This window comes from Marmota flaviventris, chromosome 14 (assembly GCF_047511675.1).
Source record: "Marmota flaviventris isolate mMarFla1 chromosome 14, mMarFla1.hap1, whole genome shotgun sequence".
NCBI classification, from domain to species: Eukaryota; Metazoa; Chordata; class Mammalia; order Rodentia; family Sciuridae; genus Marmota; species Marmota flaviventris.
In genome coordinates this window covers 10,497,671-10,516,079 of record NC_092511.1, presented here as the reverse complement: position 1 = coordinate 10,516,079, position 18,409 = coordinate 10,497,671, and the positions used below count along the sequence as shown (strand labels likewise).

General features: G+C 36.6%; 1 protein-coding gene across 2 annotated transcripts in view; it reads left to right on the top strand.

The window, feature by feature from the left end:
* Nucleotides 1-18,409, top strand: part of Nbas (NBAS subunit of NRZ tethering complex) — a 340,725-nt gene that overhangs the window by 300,670 nt on the left and 21,646 nt on the right. For both annotated transcript variants that reach the window (XM_071601352.1, XM_071601351.1), the window contains exon 48: nucleotides 3,269-3,464. In XM_071601352.1, coding sequence (XP_071457453.1) covers nucleotides 3,269-3,464 — 196 coding nt within the window. The remainder of the gene's footprint in view (nucleotides 1-3,268; nucleotides 3,465-18,409) is intronic.

Genomic DNA, 18,409 nt, shown 5'->3' with positions numbered 1-18,409 from the left:
CTAAAGTGGTATGTTTCAAAATATTCATTTATTATTCCTAAACTCATTAAATCTTCTATTTGCTTTCATAAAAGCCTGTAGAAATGGAATCACTTTCCTTGTTCTTATTCTGGTTTTTTTTATGATGAAAGTCATTACTTTTTACCAACCTATTTACCTTGAAAAATTTCAAACTCACAGAAGAGTTGCAAGGAGAAAAATATCTACATACTCTTCCCCTAATTTACCAATTATTAACATTTCATCACAATTCTGTGTTTCTCTGTGTGCTGATCCATGAGAATCACTAAAACTTTTAAAAACTCAAATTGAAATCAAAGCATATATTTTTCAACTATACTTTTTAGGAGTTAGTGTTTTGTTCAGGCTCTTGACAGTGTTTTCTAAAGAGCTGTTTTAGGAATGAGTTCTCATAATTTTGTTTTTGAACTATGTATCAAAAATTAGAATATGTGCCTCCAAAATGTCAAATATTATTAACTACACTGTAAACGCTAATGTAACAAGAGTCTAACTCGATTTAATAACTTGGAAAATACTATAGCAATAATCTTTCTGTATCTCATCAGTATCTGAATAATTTTAATCTCCTGCCACATTGTTCTGGAATATGGCCCAGTTTGGGTTCAGCAGCATTGTGTAGTAATTGATAAGGCAGTCAGATAGTCCAAGTTCAAATATTGGCTTCACTACTTACTGTGTGACCTTGGAAAAGGTATAAAACCTCTGATTGTTCCCTCATCCACAAATTAGAGCTGATATAGTACACAGGAAAAAGACAGTTATGAGGAAGAGCTATAAGTCACAGCGAACCTCAAGCCTTCAGAAATTATTACTGTTTTTATTCTTGTTCACTATATTCAGGTTTTGGGGTATTGTTATAGCTTCCATTTGGTCTTCATGACTCCCACTTCCTCCCATTCTCGTTTATCCTCTCTCCCACCTTCTTGGCACTTGAGCAGAAGGTCAAAACATTAGCTTCATACTATGTAGATCTAGCTTGAATTCATGGCCAAAAATGGGCTTCAAACTCTTTTCCCCTTGAATTACACTTGGACCTCCACCAAAAAGGGTGAGTGTGCCTCATTCTGCATACTTCTCTAATTTTTAACACCACTTTGATGTTTCACTGCTCAGAAATACTCTCTCATTCCCTTTCCATACCAAGGAAGACCAGAGAACCTCAATAATAATGGCTGCCAGTAATTGAAGTCCTTAGTTATGTGCCAAACCTTGTATTACGTGCTTTACATTTGTATTTACTATTTGATGTTTCAGTTTAATTCTAAACAGCCCCATGAGAAAGGAATTGTTATCCATCTCTTTTGACAAATAAGGAAGTTGAGGCTCATAATTAATTGACTTTTTAGCCAAAGTAATCCTAACAGGAAATAGTAGACCTGGGAGCTAAAGCTGGGCCCCACAGCTCCTGAGCCTGCACTTCCAGAGAGTGCAGCTAAGCTGCTTCTTCAGCCACTTGGTTACCTAGGTGAGAAACATCTATCACAATGCTCTCTAATTTACCACCTACTCATGTGAGCTTTAATCTCCTCCTGAACTGTTTTCCTACCTTTTCATTTAAGTGCACCCTGCTTATCCCTTATGATCCTGTTCAGGTGCCCCACCACCTTCTCCAAAACAATTGTTCAAATTTGTTATTTTCGTGATTTGGATAATAGTTCTAAAGTCTTTCTATTCCATTGTATCATTAGTTCTTTCAAGGCAGAGACCATGTAATTTTTTAATATCTGTGTCATCAGGCACAAACTAGTACTTTGATGATGCTGATGATAATTATTATGATGGTGATTATGACAATGATGGTTTGCTATTAAGTGCTTCCTCTGTGCCGCATGTTGTACTAGATGCTTGGTATATATTATCTTGATTTCCTAGGGATCCTTGTGTGCTTAACTATAAGATGGAAATGATAACTTTCATGATTCTTTGTCTAGAGTTGTTCAGAAAGAATGGGTTACAGTTAGGTCCATCAGATTTTTTTTTAAAAGTGGTCTTTTCATTGTACCATACTGTTTGGTTACCTTATAAATAGCAGGTATCCAGGAATTATTGGTTCATTCTACATTTTTCACACACCAGTTTTTCCTGTTTCTGATACTGTAAAGATTATTCATTGGTAAAACTAAGAAATGAATTCATAAGTTTAGAACTATTTAAGCCATTTGTCTGCAATGTTTTGTAATTTCTTTTAATCCTAATACAAATGATGAATTCTGTTTTTTTATTTTTAATTTAAATTGCCATAAAGTAGCATTTGGCAACTATATTATGGAGAAACTACTAAGAGGAATACTCAGTGACATTATAGTATTTTATTCTCAGAAGTTTTTAAAAAGCCTTGTAGTCTTGATAGGGTTGAAGATAGGTTAGTCTGCGACTCAGTTTAGGTGATTTATCGCTGAGATCTTCCTATAGATCTAGTTACAACAAAAACTGTATAATATATTATTGTAACATGGATCCCCAGGGCCTTGTGAGAGGGAGTCTTCTATATGGATAACCTCTTAACAGTCATTGATAGTAATTCATTGACATCACCGTCAAATAAGTTGTTTTCCTGAGAGGGTCCATTTGGGATACAAAAGAAGCAATTCTGCTGGATAGAAAGTTGTACAATATGTCCCCTTCTCTAAATTCTTTTAGACTCTACAGTCCTATAAGAGCCAAGTGTTCATATTTTATTTTTAGGGTAGTGTAAAAATTGATATGGTAACCACATGCTGAAATTCTAATATCAATGAAAAGTGGTACAAAGAGCATGGGCTTTGAGGTCACACTGCAGTATCTCCTACAGATGTGTGTGGGCTGATTATATCACTTCCCTGAAGCCTGTTTTCTCATCTTTAAAATGTAATTTATGATCCCTGCTTTGCATAGTTATTGCCAACTAGTAATAGAATATGTAAAATTGCTAGAATAGTACCTAGAACCATAGGTATGATTAATAGAAATAAGCTTTCCTATACTTTAAATTTTAAATAAGAAATAAACTAGCTAAGGACTTATTGGTTAATGGCTATTTTTTAGTTAATACAACTCATTTTAAAATGACATTAATTTTACATAGCTTTTAAATGACTAATATGGTTTGCTGTAAGCCATTTAAAAACCTATATTTTTCCTCTCAAGAAAAAAAAAAAGTAACCAACAAAGAAGTCTTGAGGCCAGTGACCACATTCGATTCCTGGAAGGGAAGAAAGCAGAACGACCTAAGAGGTTCTTTTCACCCCCCATTTGTGCCCTGCAGGGAGGAGCTAGTATCACCTGAGGACCTGCTGGAGTGGTTGCGGCCTTTCTGTGCTGATGATACCCAGCCTGTGCGGCCCCGCGTCCATGTGCTGCAGATCCTGGGGCAGTCATTCCACCTGACAGAGGAGGATGGCAAGCTCCTTGTGCTCTTCAGAACAGAGGCCATTCTCAAAGCTGCATGGCCTCAGAGACAGGTAAAGGAGCATCTGACTGCTTTCCTTGTTGACAGTTACCAGAGGTCAATCTTGATTACCTTAAACTTCTCTCAAGGGAATAATCAGCTTGCTAATGATTGGTAAGCATTCCAACGGCTTAGTAATTGAGTATGTGCAATAAAGTGTATTTTTATTTTTATATAGATTTGAACGTGCAACACATTCTTACCATTTTTTTCTTCAGAAGAGATAAGACCGTTCTTTTTTGAGGGTGGGGGGATGGGTACCAGGGAATGAACTCAGGGCCACTCAACCACTTAGCCACATCCCAGCCCTATTTTGTATTTTATTTAGAGACACTCTTATGGAGTTGTTCAGCTCCTTGTTGTTACTGAGGCTGGCTTTGAACTCGCGATCCTCCTACCTCAGACTAAGAGCCACTGGGATTACAGGCGGGCACCACTGCACCTGGCAGGACTATTCTTACTATTGACTAATTGACGCTGTACCAGAAGAAATGCAGAGCTATATGGAAATATAGGATGTAATTGAGCTAATTCATTTCTTTTATGTTCTACCCTCTTTTGTACCTTGCTGGACATAAATGTAACGCACACAGATGGTCGGGGAAAGTTCCAGAGTGAAAGACTCACAACCCTGAAGCATGATATGGAGAAACTAGAAAAACCTTCCCTGACCATCACATATTAATTAAACCTTGAATTCTACATAGTTGAGCTTTAATTATTTTATAGCTATTTTAAAGACATTTTATCTCTGACTACCATGAAAATTCTGAAAACTCAGAGGATGTACTTAGATTTTTGAATCCCTGAAAATATTCTGTGCACGTACATCACAGAGCGTAATATCTTGTTCTTTGAGTAAATGGTAATGCTAATTCCTAAGTCAAAGAAGTATGGTGACTGAAGAAGTTTGAATTCTAAATTGATGCATCCTAAGGACATAAGATCCAGAAGTCAGCAACTCCATCACGTATTTTAGCATGCAGATTAGACTACCAGGTCAGTGAAAGTTAGAAATCAAGACTTCCCAGGTAACCCCATCTGCAAAAGAGGTCTCTGGAAATCTGGCTCCAACTCAGTTTACTTCCTAATTCTAAAGCATAGTTTATATTTATGTCCTTATTACTACATCTAAAGAACAATGACTTCCTTTCCTGGGTTGGTTGTTTGTTTGTTTGTTTTGGTACTGGTGATTGAATTCGGGTTCTTATATATGCTAAGCATATGCTGTACCACTAAACTATTCCACTGGCCTAAATTGTTTTTAATGAATCAAATATTAAGAACATCTTTGGATTCATATCCAAATATCTTAATTATTATCAACTTTTGTGAAATAACTAGGTAAATATTTACTTCTCAGAGAAATTGAGATTTTAAAAAGAGGACTTTATCAGATTCTCTAGTCTTCCCAAATTGCTGAAATGGATTAAAATGAAAAAGTCACAAATATATGAATAATGCTCTCTGAAGCACTATGACCTTCCCTACATATCTGGGCTCTTCACCTTGCCTACAGTTACCTCAGAAGACCACTTGCAGCCTCTCGAGCAACGCTGGAGCACAAATGCTGGAGGCTGTAGAATATATTCCAAGTACAGGGCATGGTAGGATTAGCAGTGTGTTGGTTCTCAGCATAACACTGCTATGGGTACACATAACATCCCTGAGGCAAACCTTAAATCAGACCATATTATTTTTGCCACACAGAACTTCCTGTTCTGACCCTTATCCTGAAGCAAAGCAACTTTAGTGCAATTATGTCCTTTCCTGTGATCAGCCTCCATTTTTCAAGTTCTCAACCTTGTCAGTTTCATCTTCTATGGTTTCTGGAGTCTGTAAAGATGATTAATCTGGTTTCTCTACTTGGAGCTTCACTTCATTTAATGTCATATCTATATGCTAAAAATATTACAGAGCAGAGTGGAAGTTGGGAAAGGGGAAACATCCATCCTATCCTTCATGTTGAAATGTTTGAACATAATACTTTCATATTTGAACCCAGACTCTTTATAGCATTGCCAGTATTCCTTCTTTATCCTTTTCTCAATGTTCCACTTACTCAAACAAGTTAGAACTTTTATATGATTTCAATGATTTATAAGTTTTCAATAATTTATAAATTTTTCTGAGATTTTAATTCCTTTATTACTTAACTTTTTCCCCAAATAGGACTTAAGGCAGCCAATCCTCTGTTAACAAAGTCCTTTTTCACACACTTTCCTAAATTGAGTTGACATTTTTGCTATAAATATAAACTATTTCCCTCACTTGTGAAGCCCATAAGTAACTCTGCATTTCACAAATCTGTCCTCTTTACAAAAGCAAACTTTTAGGCCTTCTGAAAAATCTCTCTTGTAGAAGTCTTAGAATGACTAGTAAAAGTCCTCTTATGTTTCCCTCACCCTTTTTCTTCTTGCTTCACTACTTTCCTCTTATGTAAGAGTAATTTCCTGCTCTTGGCAGCTAATGGCCTTGATTTCAAAATTATCTAGGAACAGAATGAGAAGGCTCATTCTAGTTTCATTATGCTATTCATCCAGAGTCTTCTCAAAAAAAAAAAAAAAAAAAAAGTCACTGAGTGTCTCTTCCTCCTCCTTTAGAAAGTAAGTATAATTAAGTATCCTATGTCTACAGGGCACTGATGAGTCAAATCTACTTTGGAGGACAAGTGGATTTGACATGGGTATTTTTTCCTATAATTGATAGAACTTCTTGTTTCTTAGCAAATGAATGCAGAAAAATTGTAGTTTCAGAATAGAAACACCAGTACTTCTGGAATGTTGCAGAACAATGCGTGATAGTTCAAATCATGTCTTCAATTACTGTTTTCAACAAATTATGCTACCTTTCATTGAAGCTGTAGAAGGATCAGGTGGTAATAGAGGGATATGTGTTCATCTCCCCCTCCCTCTGCCACTAGTCGTATTATCCTGGGACTGTTCTTGCACTATGTGCCTTTGCTATTTAGGGTGTGAAATGGAACCTTGAACTAGAGGACAGAGAAGTTGGTCTGCTCACTTTATCAGTCATTTTACTCACGTCAACTGTGCTCTTTATCTCTATATCCCCAATACTAGAGGATCCCAAAATGTCAACTGTAGGAACTCGCATTTTCTCTACTTTTCCCCTATCACCTTTTTCATTCTTGAACATGCTTTCAGTTATTTTAAGGATGGACATTGGTTCTAACAGACTAAAGATAAGAATAGATAATGATATTGCAAGTTCAATAACCAAAAAAAAGAAGAAGAAGAAATGTGGACTGCTACCTCCACTGTGGCTGGTAATCCTCTTAAGCAGACTTTGCATACATCAAAAAGAGACTTAATATTTAATTATCTTCAAGGTGCCCAAAGTAGTGGCCCCACAAATCACCATGTTGCTGGGAAACCAGCCAACTCCTGCAAAATTAAATAGTCTATGGCTCCTGCTCTCACTGCTTCTCAGAGAGATGGCAGTTTCTATTTTTCTAATGATTAGTGAACAGAATTAAAAATTCAGAGGTCCTCATTTTTTAATAGTTTGAGAGGCTTTAGTTTCTATTCCAGAAATGTACCCCAGTGTGGGGGTAGAGGAGGAAGAAGAGGATGTGCTGGGAATGGGGAGGGAATGGATGTATTGTGTTAATCCCCTTGGTACAGTTTATCTGAGTTTTTCAGGTTTTGTAATTTTCTGGTTAACTGGTGCATGAAAAATATGGGTCAAAATACTAATGTTGCTTAAAAACTTACATACTTCACCTCAACCCCCCCCCATTTTTATGTAGAAGAGAACATGTGGTTTTGAGTTTTGCCTTTTAAGATTGAGGATGTCTGAACTTGTGGTTGTAAGTGATCACCAGAAAGAATTCATTTCAGACAGCGTCTAGCCTCATTACAAAGTCAAGTTTTTGTCTGCCTCAAACATACAAGGATATAATAACCTTCTGGCCAGAGACTAGTTTGGCATTCTTTGCCAGAACATTAACAAAATAAGCACTTCTCTCAGTTGAGGCTCAAAGTACATAGCAGAAGTTCAGAATGCAAAGCTCTATTTAGTACCTTAAAAGTAATTCACTGTTGCCTTAAATATCTTCATAGCTAAGAATCACAGACATGATTAACTTAATCAAATATAAAATAATATTTCATGATATGAATGAGTGTACACATGTATACTTTGTCTCTAATAGCTATGAACTCATGCAGCCCTGTAACTAGAAGAGAGTTCCAGAAGTTTCCCAGCTAGGTAATCATATTTTATAGAAAAGGATATGATTGTACAAAAAGCAGAAGTCACTTTCTCAGATTTTAGTTTAAATGTCACCTTTTCTACAATGACTACACAGCCTAAATTAACCACACCAGTCACAATCTATTTTATTGCCCTTAATTCTGTATAAATCACCATGTCTGCTAACTTCTTCCTATCTATCCTTCTATTTGTTATATGATGTCTTTCTTCTTCCACTAGAATATAAATTCTGTGAGAACAGGGATCTTAAAGATATTCAATAAATATTTGTTGAATAAATTAATATTAAATCTTTAAAAACTTGTCCAAGGTCACCTTTAAATGGCAAGGCCAGGACTCCTCACTTTCAGTGCATTGTTCTTACTGTTAATGATGAAAAATTAGACCATGCTTTATCCCCCTTGTATGAGATAATGGAAAACCATTTTTACAGAGTAACCTGATACATCTGCATATATTCTGTCTCAGTTTGCCATACTTTGCTGATGGTGATTTCTGACCAGCCAGTTGCTTCTCATGTCGCATGCAAGCAATGCACAAGCGTGTTTGTCAGGATTCAAGCAGAGGCCATGTCCCTTTCTTTGCAAGACAATTGAAGTTGAGGAAGCATTCATATTCGTTGGTCTTATAAATATTTGGCAACATCAGGAGTCATTCTTTATGGACAGAGTTCTTTGAAGATTTGCCCTCTTGCCACTGGTATCATTGTGGGCAGAAGAGGGGACTACACAATGTGTTCTGTGTGCACATTAATTTTAAAAACCGTCCTGCAGAATAGTTACCATCTTTGAGAAGCGGTCACGTGATTGATTTAAGTTGACACACCTTGTGAGTGGTAGACTGGAGCCCCAGCTCAGTTTCTGTCCAATCCCAAAGCCTGTGTTCTTGGTCCTGTGCTACACTTCTTCCCATTTGCCAGGGAAATATATTCAGCACTAGAATCTGGGTTGCATTGGATTACATAGAGCTTCCTAAATGGACCTCATTGGTGTGGGCCTCCACACGACTAGAGAATGTCGATCTATTAACAAATAGTCAATACCCTAAAGTGTTTAGGTGTCTAGATAGTCTAGGTCTGCCTAATACAGGATCCAGAGGTGGGCACCAAGCCTTTCTGTCTGGATATAGGGAGGGGAGACCAGTGAGGAAGAACTGCATGAACCAAGTTCAGCACAGTTGGCCTATGGTATAAAAGCAGGGGCCACCCTGAGGTGAGAGTAGAAAGGAGCACACAGACTGCTGGGAGCCTCTAGTGTCATGCTCAGGTTTCACTGTGATGACGCTAAGGTAACATGGAAGCATGGTGCTGGAGAGGTGACATGAGCAGATTAGTGTTCTGGGAGAAGCCAGCTGACCCCTGCATGAGCAGTGGATGGGAGGGATACCATTTGGAGGACTAAGGTTGTGGTGGTCAAGTTGCCTGAACTTGGCACTAGCTTTGAAGCTAAAAGAGGGTAGAAGGAGAGCTTGAATTATTAGCAGTGGACTTGGTCACTGTTTAGACGTGGGGGGATGAGCATAAAGTTTGATGTCGCTCTGAATTTTGTCTAAATTCCTAGGGAGAAAGTGGTGATACTCAGCTTGGTAGAAAATACAGGAAATACCAGTTTTGGGGAGAAAGAAACTAAATTCAGGGAATTTAACTCTGCATAACATGTTCTGAAGGGGTGATGGGTAGAGAATTAGGAAGGCTCTTTTTGTCCCCTTCATATAAGCAGACTTTTTTTTTTTAGTATTTATTTTTAGTTTTTGGCGGACACAACATCTTTGTTTGTATGTGGTGCTGAGGATCAAACCCGGGCCGCATGCATACCAGGCGAGCGCGCTATCGCTTGAGCCACATCCTTAGGTCGGTGGAAGAGGCAATGTTGTCATGTAGCACTGTGACCAAGACTGCAGAGAGGCTGTCACTCTAAAGCAGAGGCAAGGTGGACACAATCACCCACTGCAAAGCCCACAGAGAGATCCCTGCCTCTGGGAGGACGCAGGGGAGCCAGGGCCAGTGTCCTTCCTATCTTAGCTAACAGTGACCACTTCCTAGGAAGGAGCTTGATTTAGCAAGTTTCACACTGGCCCTGGCTCCCCTGCGTCCTCCCAGAGGCAGGGATCTCTCTGTGGGCTTTGCAGTGGGTGATTGTGTCCACCTTGCCTCTGCTTTAGAGTGACAGCCTCTCGGCAGTCTTGGTCACAGTGCTACATGACAACATTGCCTCTTCCACCGACCTAAGGGTTAGGGAGAAAAACTGAAGGGAAAGGGAAAAGCACAGGGAAAACCAGTGTGTGCATGTTGGCAGTGGTGGGGGATATGGAGTAGCTGGGGATAACCGTTTTACTTTTAAATTTGTCATTTTGAAATAGTTTTAGGTTTACCAAAAGAGTTGCATAAATTGTTCAGTGAATTTTGTATGCTTTTCACTCAGATTCACCGTATCTTCTCAGCCACAATTAACATCGACACATACTATTATTTAATTTACACATAGTTCATATATCGTCAGTTGTTCCACTAATTTCTTTTTCTGGTTCACATCCAAACCAGGTCACATATTGCATTATTTGTCATGTTTCCTTAGTTGCCTTTAATCTGAAACAATTCCTTGATCTTGTTGATGTGATCTTTTTTGACCTTGACATTTTTAAAGTACTGTAAAGTTATTTTATAAAATGTCCCTCAATTTGATATGGCATATATTCAAGTTTCACATTTTGGGTAAGAATACCACAGAAGTGATACGGCCTTCTCAGTGTATTATATCAGCAGATATATGGTGTTGATTTGTTTCATTACTGATGACGTTAATTCTGACCACCTGACTGATGTGGTGCCAACCGTATTTCTTTATGAAATTATCATTTTCCCTTTTATAATTAATAAGTAACTTGAGAGAGAGCTTGAGATTATGTAAATATTCCAGTTTGCTTTGTACTTTCCTCTATTAATTATACCATGAATTAATTATTGCCTGAGATAATTATTACTATAGGATTTGCCAAATGGTAAGGTTTTCTTATATTTCCCCCTTCATATCTGTTTATTCATTTACTTATTCATGTCAGTATGAGCTCAAGGATTCTCATTTTGTTCTGTGGTTCTAATCTGTTACTATCATTTATTCTTTGCTCAAATTATCCTGAATTTGACCATTGACGATTCCTTTAAGTTTCTCCTTTTCACAAATGCCCATCATTTTTGGAGCACTTCTTTACTTCTTTCTCTTTTGCTTTCTGTGTCCAGTCCTGGGTTCAATCATTGATTTCTGAAAGCTTTGGATCCTTTATTGAAGAATGGTATCTAAAAGCAAGACTTGGTGCTAGATATGTTCAATGATAGTGTGCTGTTACAGTTTCTAGGTCCTCTAGGGGGACAGAATGGAAAGTAATAAATGTGTGCATCTGCACTATAAATATACCTGAATCTACATCTGGTCCTGTGTCTATCTGTATACACATTAAAAGTCAAGTTAATATCAAAACCTCCAATTCCATTTCAATGCCAGAGTTCATTCTAGCCTTTCCAACTTTGCTTATTTGTAATTCCTCTCACTGTCAGAGACTTTGGTTTCATTGTCCATAATTTATTTATATATTTGTTAATCCTGGAGATAAAGCAATTTTGAAATTCCCAGCCAACATTATTAGCTAGGATATACTGTTTTAATGAGTGTTCCTCCCCCCACCTCTCTTCTCTCACCCACACACAGACATCGTTAGTGTGAATATTTTTTCACTTATAGTTAGGTTTATTTGTTTTCATTTGCTTGGTTTTCCCCCAATTGATTCTTATAAATTTTAATTACTTTTTAAAATATGTGAAACATGAACCTGGAATCTAAGAGATCATTATCTGGGATTTAGTGTATTTTTACTATTTAGTGTATTTTACTTACAATATTTCAAAGATTGCACATTCTTGGCCTATAATTATGCTGAACATGTGGGATTTTGTGTAATTTCATTTTTGTACTCTTTGTTTTTGGAGAATGTATAGATATACATATAACTCCTTGGCCAACATTTTTTTCTGCTACCCAGAGGTCTCTTCAGGTAACTTCTAACTATAATGAAAATCAGAATCCAAATTAAAAATTCTGAAAGCTATAATGAAAATCTGTTTTCATTTAAGCTAAGAAGGTGCTACCTATATTATTGTTTTTTCACATTTTTAGGGCCTTCTGTGGCCTGAACATTAGACTTTGTGTGTATGTCTTGTTTAAACATTATAATTTTCTGACATACATACTCTTATCACGCTATCCCATGGGAAATAGGCTAAGTGTGGCTAAGAAATTTCTTCAATATCTCAAAAGTAATGTGGCAGAATTAGGTATGATAATGAACTAACAATACTAGTAGTGACCATAGTGGCTCAGTGTTAACTCTGAGACACCTCTAAAGGTAGATTCCTGTTGGAAATCTGCATATATATTGTACTACTGTATTATATTGTGTTATACATTATGATGCACTGTAATATCCCCAAAGTAATATGATAAGGTGGTATTGCCTTATTTTTTTACTATGAAAGCATTGAGGCTCATAGAGATCTTTTTATGTTGTCAGTGTGTTCAGTGGTAGGACCAAACTTCAAATGCAAGTCTGAATGATGTGCTACAGTAAAAATGTTTCCATCTCTGTGAATTTTTCTAGTAATACTTCAAAAACTATAACTAAAAAACAAAGCTTGGCCTTAAGAAATTAGCTTTAATAGCAGTTCTTTAAAGTAAATACAGGTATATTTATAGGGGCTCATATGGCAGTATGTTTATTTGTAAGACAAAATCTTTCCTTTTATTTTAACACACAATATTTTCTCCTATCATATGTTTCACTTCAAAGTGCTTCATAAAACATTATATTTAGCTATATGAAAATATGTATTATGTGTTGAAGTTATAACAGCATTTATGGGGAGTGATTATAGCATATTTTATTGTTTAATTTTTATGTTTAGAGTTGTAATAAAATAAGTGGGGTGCTATAAAAACTGGCTCAGAGTCACAACTGTTGGCTCCTGAAGGGTGTTCATAGGTATTTATGTGCACACAGAGATAGGGAAAAAAACCCATGGGAATCTCAGTTGCAGTTTCTTATTGGGCTTTCCTGGGCACAGGGGCACATTAGCAGCATCCTGGAAAGTCTTTTTTTATAGCAGTGGTGAACCGTTTATTCTCAAGTGGTTCACAGATACCCTTGATTTCCTGCTGTGCCTTATGATTTGTAAAGCAGAGATGGACAGCTTTTGCTCACCCACCAGGACTAGAACCAAAGGAGGAAGAGTTCAGCCTCTTTATTTCTTGTCAGGACATCCTTTGACCATGGCAGACAGTCTCACCTCAGCATGGGCTGGGAAGGCTATTAGAAATTTCAGGCTGTCTCAAGCAGTACACAGTTAAGTATTTATGAAACTCAATTCCTGTATCTACTAGTTATGTAAAAATGGGAAATCTCCCAGAAAAAAATATTCACTTTACTTTTAATGTTTAAAACTTCAATGACATTTTATAATTTTATATTTTCTTTTAAATACATCCACAAATAACTCAGAAATGAAAAATCATAATTTATGTTCTATTGATGTTTTTCTGTGTAATAGTAATACATATTGTCATTAATGGTAATAACTAATAGTATTTATTGAGTGCTTTGTATGTGTCAGGCACTGGATTAAGTACTGCTGAGGCTGATAAGAAAAGTTGCTTATCAACAGCTTATGATGGGTTTGGTATCAAAATTTCCTTCCCCAGACATTTTATTTAAATCCAGTGAGGACAGAAGACTACATTGTACACCTGAAACCTTACCAAAGAAGTCACTTGAACAGATGGGTCCAGTGTTACGAGAGGTCAAATCTGTCACCTTTTCCTGCTTCTGTAGTCCGTTGAAGCAGGAGTATTATATTTTGAAGCACTGTATACAAAAAATTCTCAGTCAAATTTCATTCTGTTCATGAAAAGAATTGCATAGAATCAAGTATCATTAGGTAATCTCACAGAATCCAGCTAATAGCTCACCAAATCTTACAAGATAATCACCATACAGTGATTAATATTGCTACTGCCAATAGTAGTCTTCTGAAGGTTTGTGATTATTTTCTATTTATAAAGTACTTCTGTGTGCATTAATACCTGTTTTATATTTGTAAATACCAGAAGGTAAAAAAAAAAAGCCACTGTCAATTTCCGTAACAAGATGCAGATTTCAGGGGGGTTGCCTCAGTTTAAGATATTTGTGTTCACTTCTAGCAGCTACAGTGAAATTTAAGGTAATACTGTCTTTTACTGAGAATAGGTGACTTTGTTCTCTTTCAAGGACAGCAAGTCTGTGTCTGATAAGGAGACTGAAGCTACTTGACAAATTGACTTACAACAAGGACTAAAGTCACCTAATTCAATGAGAAGAGAACCAACACTTTGAGAGACAAAAAGGAAAGAGATATTCTTATATTTGAGTTGCATGAATTTTGCCTTTTAAAGTTCCCTAATATTCAGTTTAGTATCAGTATAGAGTAGTCACTAAATCCACAGGTACCCGTGAAATATTGGACATTTTCACCTCTAGGATTTTGTTTGGTATCACCAAGGCAAGGACAGGGACAGGGTATTAAAAGCATGTTACCTTCCTGTTCACCCATCTCTTTGCTAGTTATTTTATTCCCATAACTGAATTCTTATTCACAAACATCATTTAAGTCTGTGTTATCTTTATCCCCTAAGCCTCAAAAAGGTTGGAAATATCTCCAAAGTGAACATTTTCTGTCGTACTTTCACTTCATCATTATTTTTTGAAAGCTGCATATTTAATTAAATTGGCCTTTTGTCATTTGTTTTCCAGGCTCTTTGGTGACCTATGCTGAAGCATTTGACAGCCACCTAAAGTTAGTTTTCCCTCCACATTAAAGCATGTCCCACAGTCATTTCACACTGTAGCTGTTTGTAGACTAGTGTTCTCTGCATCACTATATTTTATGAACTATACTTAGATGCTTGGAGTACATATTTTATGTGGAACATATTACATCCTAGAACAGGGAAGCTATTCTTTCCTAGGTCTGTATCCAAGATGAACCAGTGCCTTGTTTTCAAGTATTTTGGGGAATTTGATTTCCCATGATATGCATACTTACTGATCACATGCTCTCATAAGTTCTGTGAGCTTCTGAGAACCATTTGATTTAACTTTTGTGGTCTCAGGGCAGTTCTTCCTTCCCTATTTTTTTTTTTTTTCCTAGATAACTTGTCAGTTTTATGACATAGCGATTTCTTCAACCTAAGTTGTTTTTCTGTTAATGAGCAACATTACTAGATATAGTGTGCAAATACATTGGGCCACAGCTATCTTCTAGAAAGTAAGTAGGATAGCATCATTATTTTTATGCAAAAATAAATGTGTATTAACCATTTGCTACGCTCCTTTTCTACTGGCCACTAGGATTTAATCATAGTTAAGATATTTAACATTTGGAGGTATATTCATTAAAATTAGAAAATACAGAAGTACCCCATATGTTCACTATTTTAACATTCTTCTTAAGGACCTAAGTCAATTCAATGAAAAAGAAATAGGATTGGTAACTTTTCATAAAAGCAAAATTGCCCTTGTTTACTTGCATATTGTTCTAATTTCTAGAAAGTCCAAGGTAAATACTAAAAATGACTAGAATGAATAAAGAAATTATATTAAAAGTTCTAATACATAATAAAAGAATACGTATAACAATACACACACACACACACATTTATGAAGTTAGCTTTTAGAAGCCCTTGGGAACTTATAGTTCAGTAGGAGTCTATTAAATAAGCCTACTTACACTTAGTGTATCATCATTTTCATAAATTTTTAGAGTACATGTTGCTATTCAAAGGAAAATATATTAATACTTTCATTATGTAGAAAACTATGTTAAGGAATCTTCATTTAATACTCTTTTCTACAGAAAAGAATTTAACTGTGTTAAGATAGTTTTGGACTCATTCTCGATGGGATGATTACAAACATCAAAAAGCTATTGGCAGACAGTTTTTCATGAATTTCTCACACTTTTGCAAGTCTGAGCCAGAGGAACTGTCTGTGTCCTAGACTGACTTTTCAAGACTGTTTGTATAGCAGAGAGCCTTGGAAGGTAGAGGTGGTATCTCCCTGGAGGCATAAGGTCACCATGCTTACTGTGCAGTGTAAGTCATTTTCCTCAGCTTGGCCTTCTGCAGAAACACAGCCCACTGTATGTGTCTGTGTCCCTATCTCTGCACCACTTGTGGGAATTGGAAAAGAGGCATAAGGAATGTTGATAGACTAGATACTCCTATTACTGTAATGATAGTCTTTACACTGGCCTAGAAGTCTCTTAACCTATGGCAAGTCATTTTATTAGCTCAACGGAAGGATAAAGAATTCATAGTTGTCAAAGGCTCTCATTTCTCAGTGGACGTCCTTCAAAATTATCTCCAGGTTCTGGATTCAAATGACCATTAACAAAGCACAGAGAGGAGGATTTCTCCCCAGCCTTGTTCATGTGCATTTAAGCACGAGTTGACTTAGACTCTGAATGGGGCTGGTGTGGTAGAGAAGTTGTACAGAAACTTTAAGTCAGACATCTCTTATTTGCTTTAAGCCAGGGAGGTAGGCCATCTCTTATGCTTTATGACCTGATAACAAACAGCTTTAGGTAAGATTTCAGTGTGGAGGCAGGAAGTCAGAGCAAATGCTGGGAGGCCACCAGCGTGCAGTGTAGGGAATGATTATCAAGTATCCAGCACAATGCTTGATATGTTCCATGCTTTATCTCGTTAAGTTTTCCTGTGGTCATGTGAAAAGGCTGTACCCTTACCCTGCCATGTTATCTTTGAGAATCAAGACTCAGATATACATGGAGTCACTAGTTAGTGAATAGTTGAGTAGAAATTCAAACATACCACCCCTCCTGCAGTCCATTTCTGAATGTATTGAATGAATCCCAGATAGAATGTACTGTATGAAATCTATTGAATGAAATAGAGTAAATATATTGAAAGTGCTGAATGAGGTCCAAAGAAGGGACTCTAGTAAAATCATGTAGCTAATCATTCCTACAGATGTACAGATGTAATATCAGTAAATCTGCCATGTGTAGTCTTTCTTTAAGTGACTTTCCTGTTGGCAACATTTTCTTTTTAAATTTTCTATGTATTTCCAATAACCAAAAACTTATGGCACATCTATGTGTACTTAATATCATTTATGCTAAATTATTTTATAAATTAAAAGTTATCTTTATTTGTAATTATGTCTGTTTATTCATTCATTGACTCAGTAAGTACCTGTTGTATAAGAGGCTTTGTTTTAAGTAATAGGGATAAAGCACTGAACAAAAAATGGTTTCTACTTTCAAGGCACTAACATGCTTTTGCAGGAAGAAAACGTAGAGTAAATATGTCATGTAGTTGTAAATAGTGAGAAGATGGGCACAGGGCATGCTCCTCTAGGGAAGGCAGTCTAGCAAGGCCTTTGCTACTAGGGCAGTGTTTGAAGGAAACAGTGTTTGAGCGACTCTACTGGCTAAAGGAAGAATGTGCCAGGGGAAACAGCTCAAAGTCTCTGAGGTGGAAGCATGCCTGATGTTGTGCCAGGAACCTCAGCGAGGCCTGTGGCTGGAGTCAGATCAGGTGCATGTCTTGAGTTTGAAATTTAAAAAAAAAAAACAAAAACAAAAACAAAAACTTCATAAATAGGTAAGGTAATAGTACCAACCTCCCACTTGGAAGACTAGCTTCAGTAGTTTGAAGCTTACCGAGTTCTCTAGTTTCAAGACATCCTGGTCTGACTATAATTCTCTTTTAGTTCTGTCACTTGCTGGCCCTGTTACCAGGACAATTGAGCCCATTTCCTCCTCTGTAAAGTGAGCTTACTAATGCCTGTGCTGTCCTCCGCACAAAACTATTGGGAGGGACGAGTGACTTACTGTATTATGAAGTTATTTTTTAAAATGGTGCAGTGCTCTTGGGTAACTGTTCCACAGAAGAATGGCATGGGGCTTGAAGGCAGTTCGTGAAGTATCTGGCAGGTCACTGTGTGAGCCAGGCTTCCCATAGTGATTACCAACTGTTCATAGTACAATTAATATTTGTGAAAAATGGAGAATTTGTGGTGTGACATTTTGATATGACTTCTTGGGATCAGAGCCAGAATGACCATTAAATTAAATGTTTTGGAAACATGCATTAGTGCAGACAATTTAGCAAATATACAGGTAACATCTATTCTCATTATCATTTCAAGGTATCATCTGAATGTGTACACAAATCATGAATTCACCATGTGCTTAAACACAGAGGATCTGTGCTGAGAGGCCAAAAAAAAAAAAAAATGGGAAAACAGATTTGTCTTACTTTTATGCTTATGGCCATTTTAACTAGAAACAGCAAATATTTTTTTCCACAGAGGCATTGGAGGCATGATTTGCTTTAGGCCTGCCTCAATATAAAAGAAAAATCATTCAGTTATTCAGTGATAAAGAAAAAAAAATGAGTGTTGTATATTTGACAGAGACTTCTTTTGCATTAGAAATGGAGATGTGAATGAAGGATATTTTTTCTTGGTTGTAATGTATAGCAAAAGCATATTCTGACAAAAACACCCTAGTAAAATCTCTAATTTGAAATTTACTAGACAACACATAGGCTTACAGTTTTCAAGTGAAAATTAGAAATTAATTTGATTATTTAAAACTTTAGAAACTTAATGTGGAGT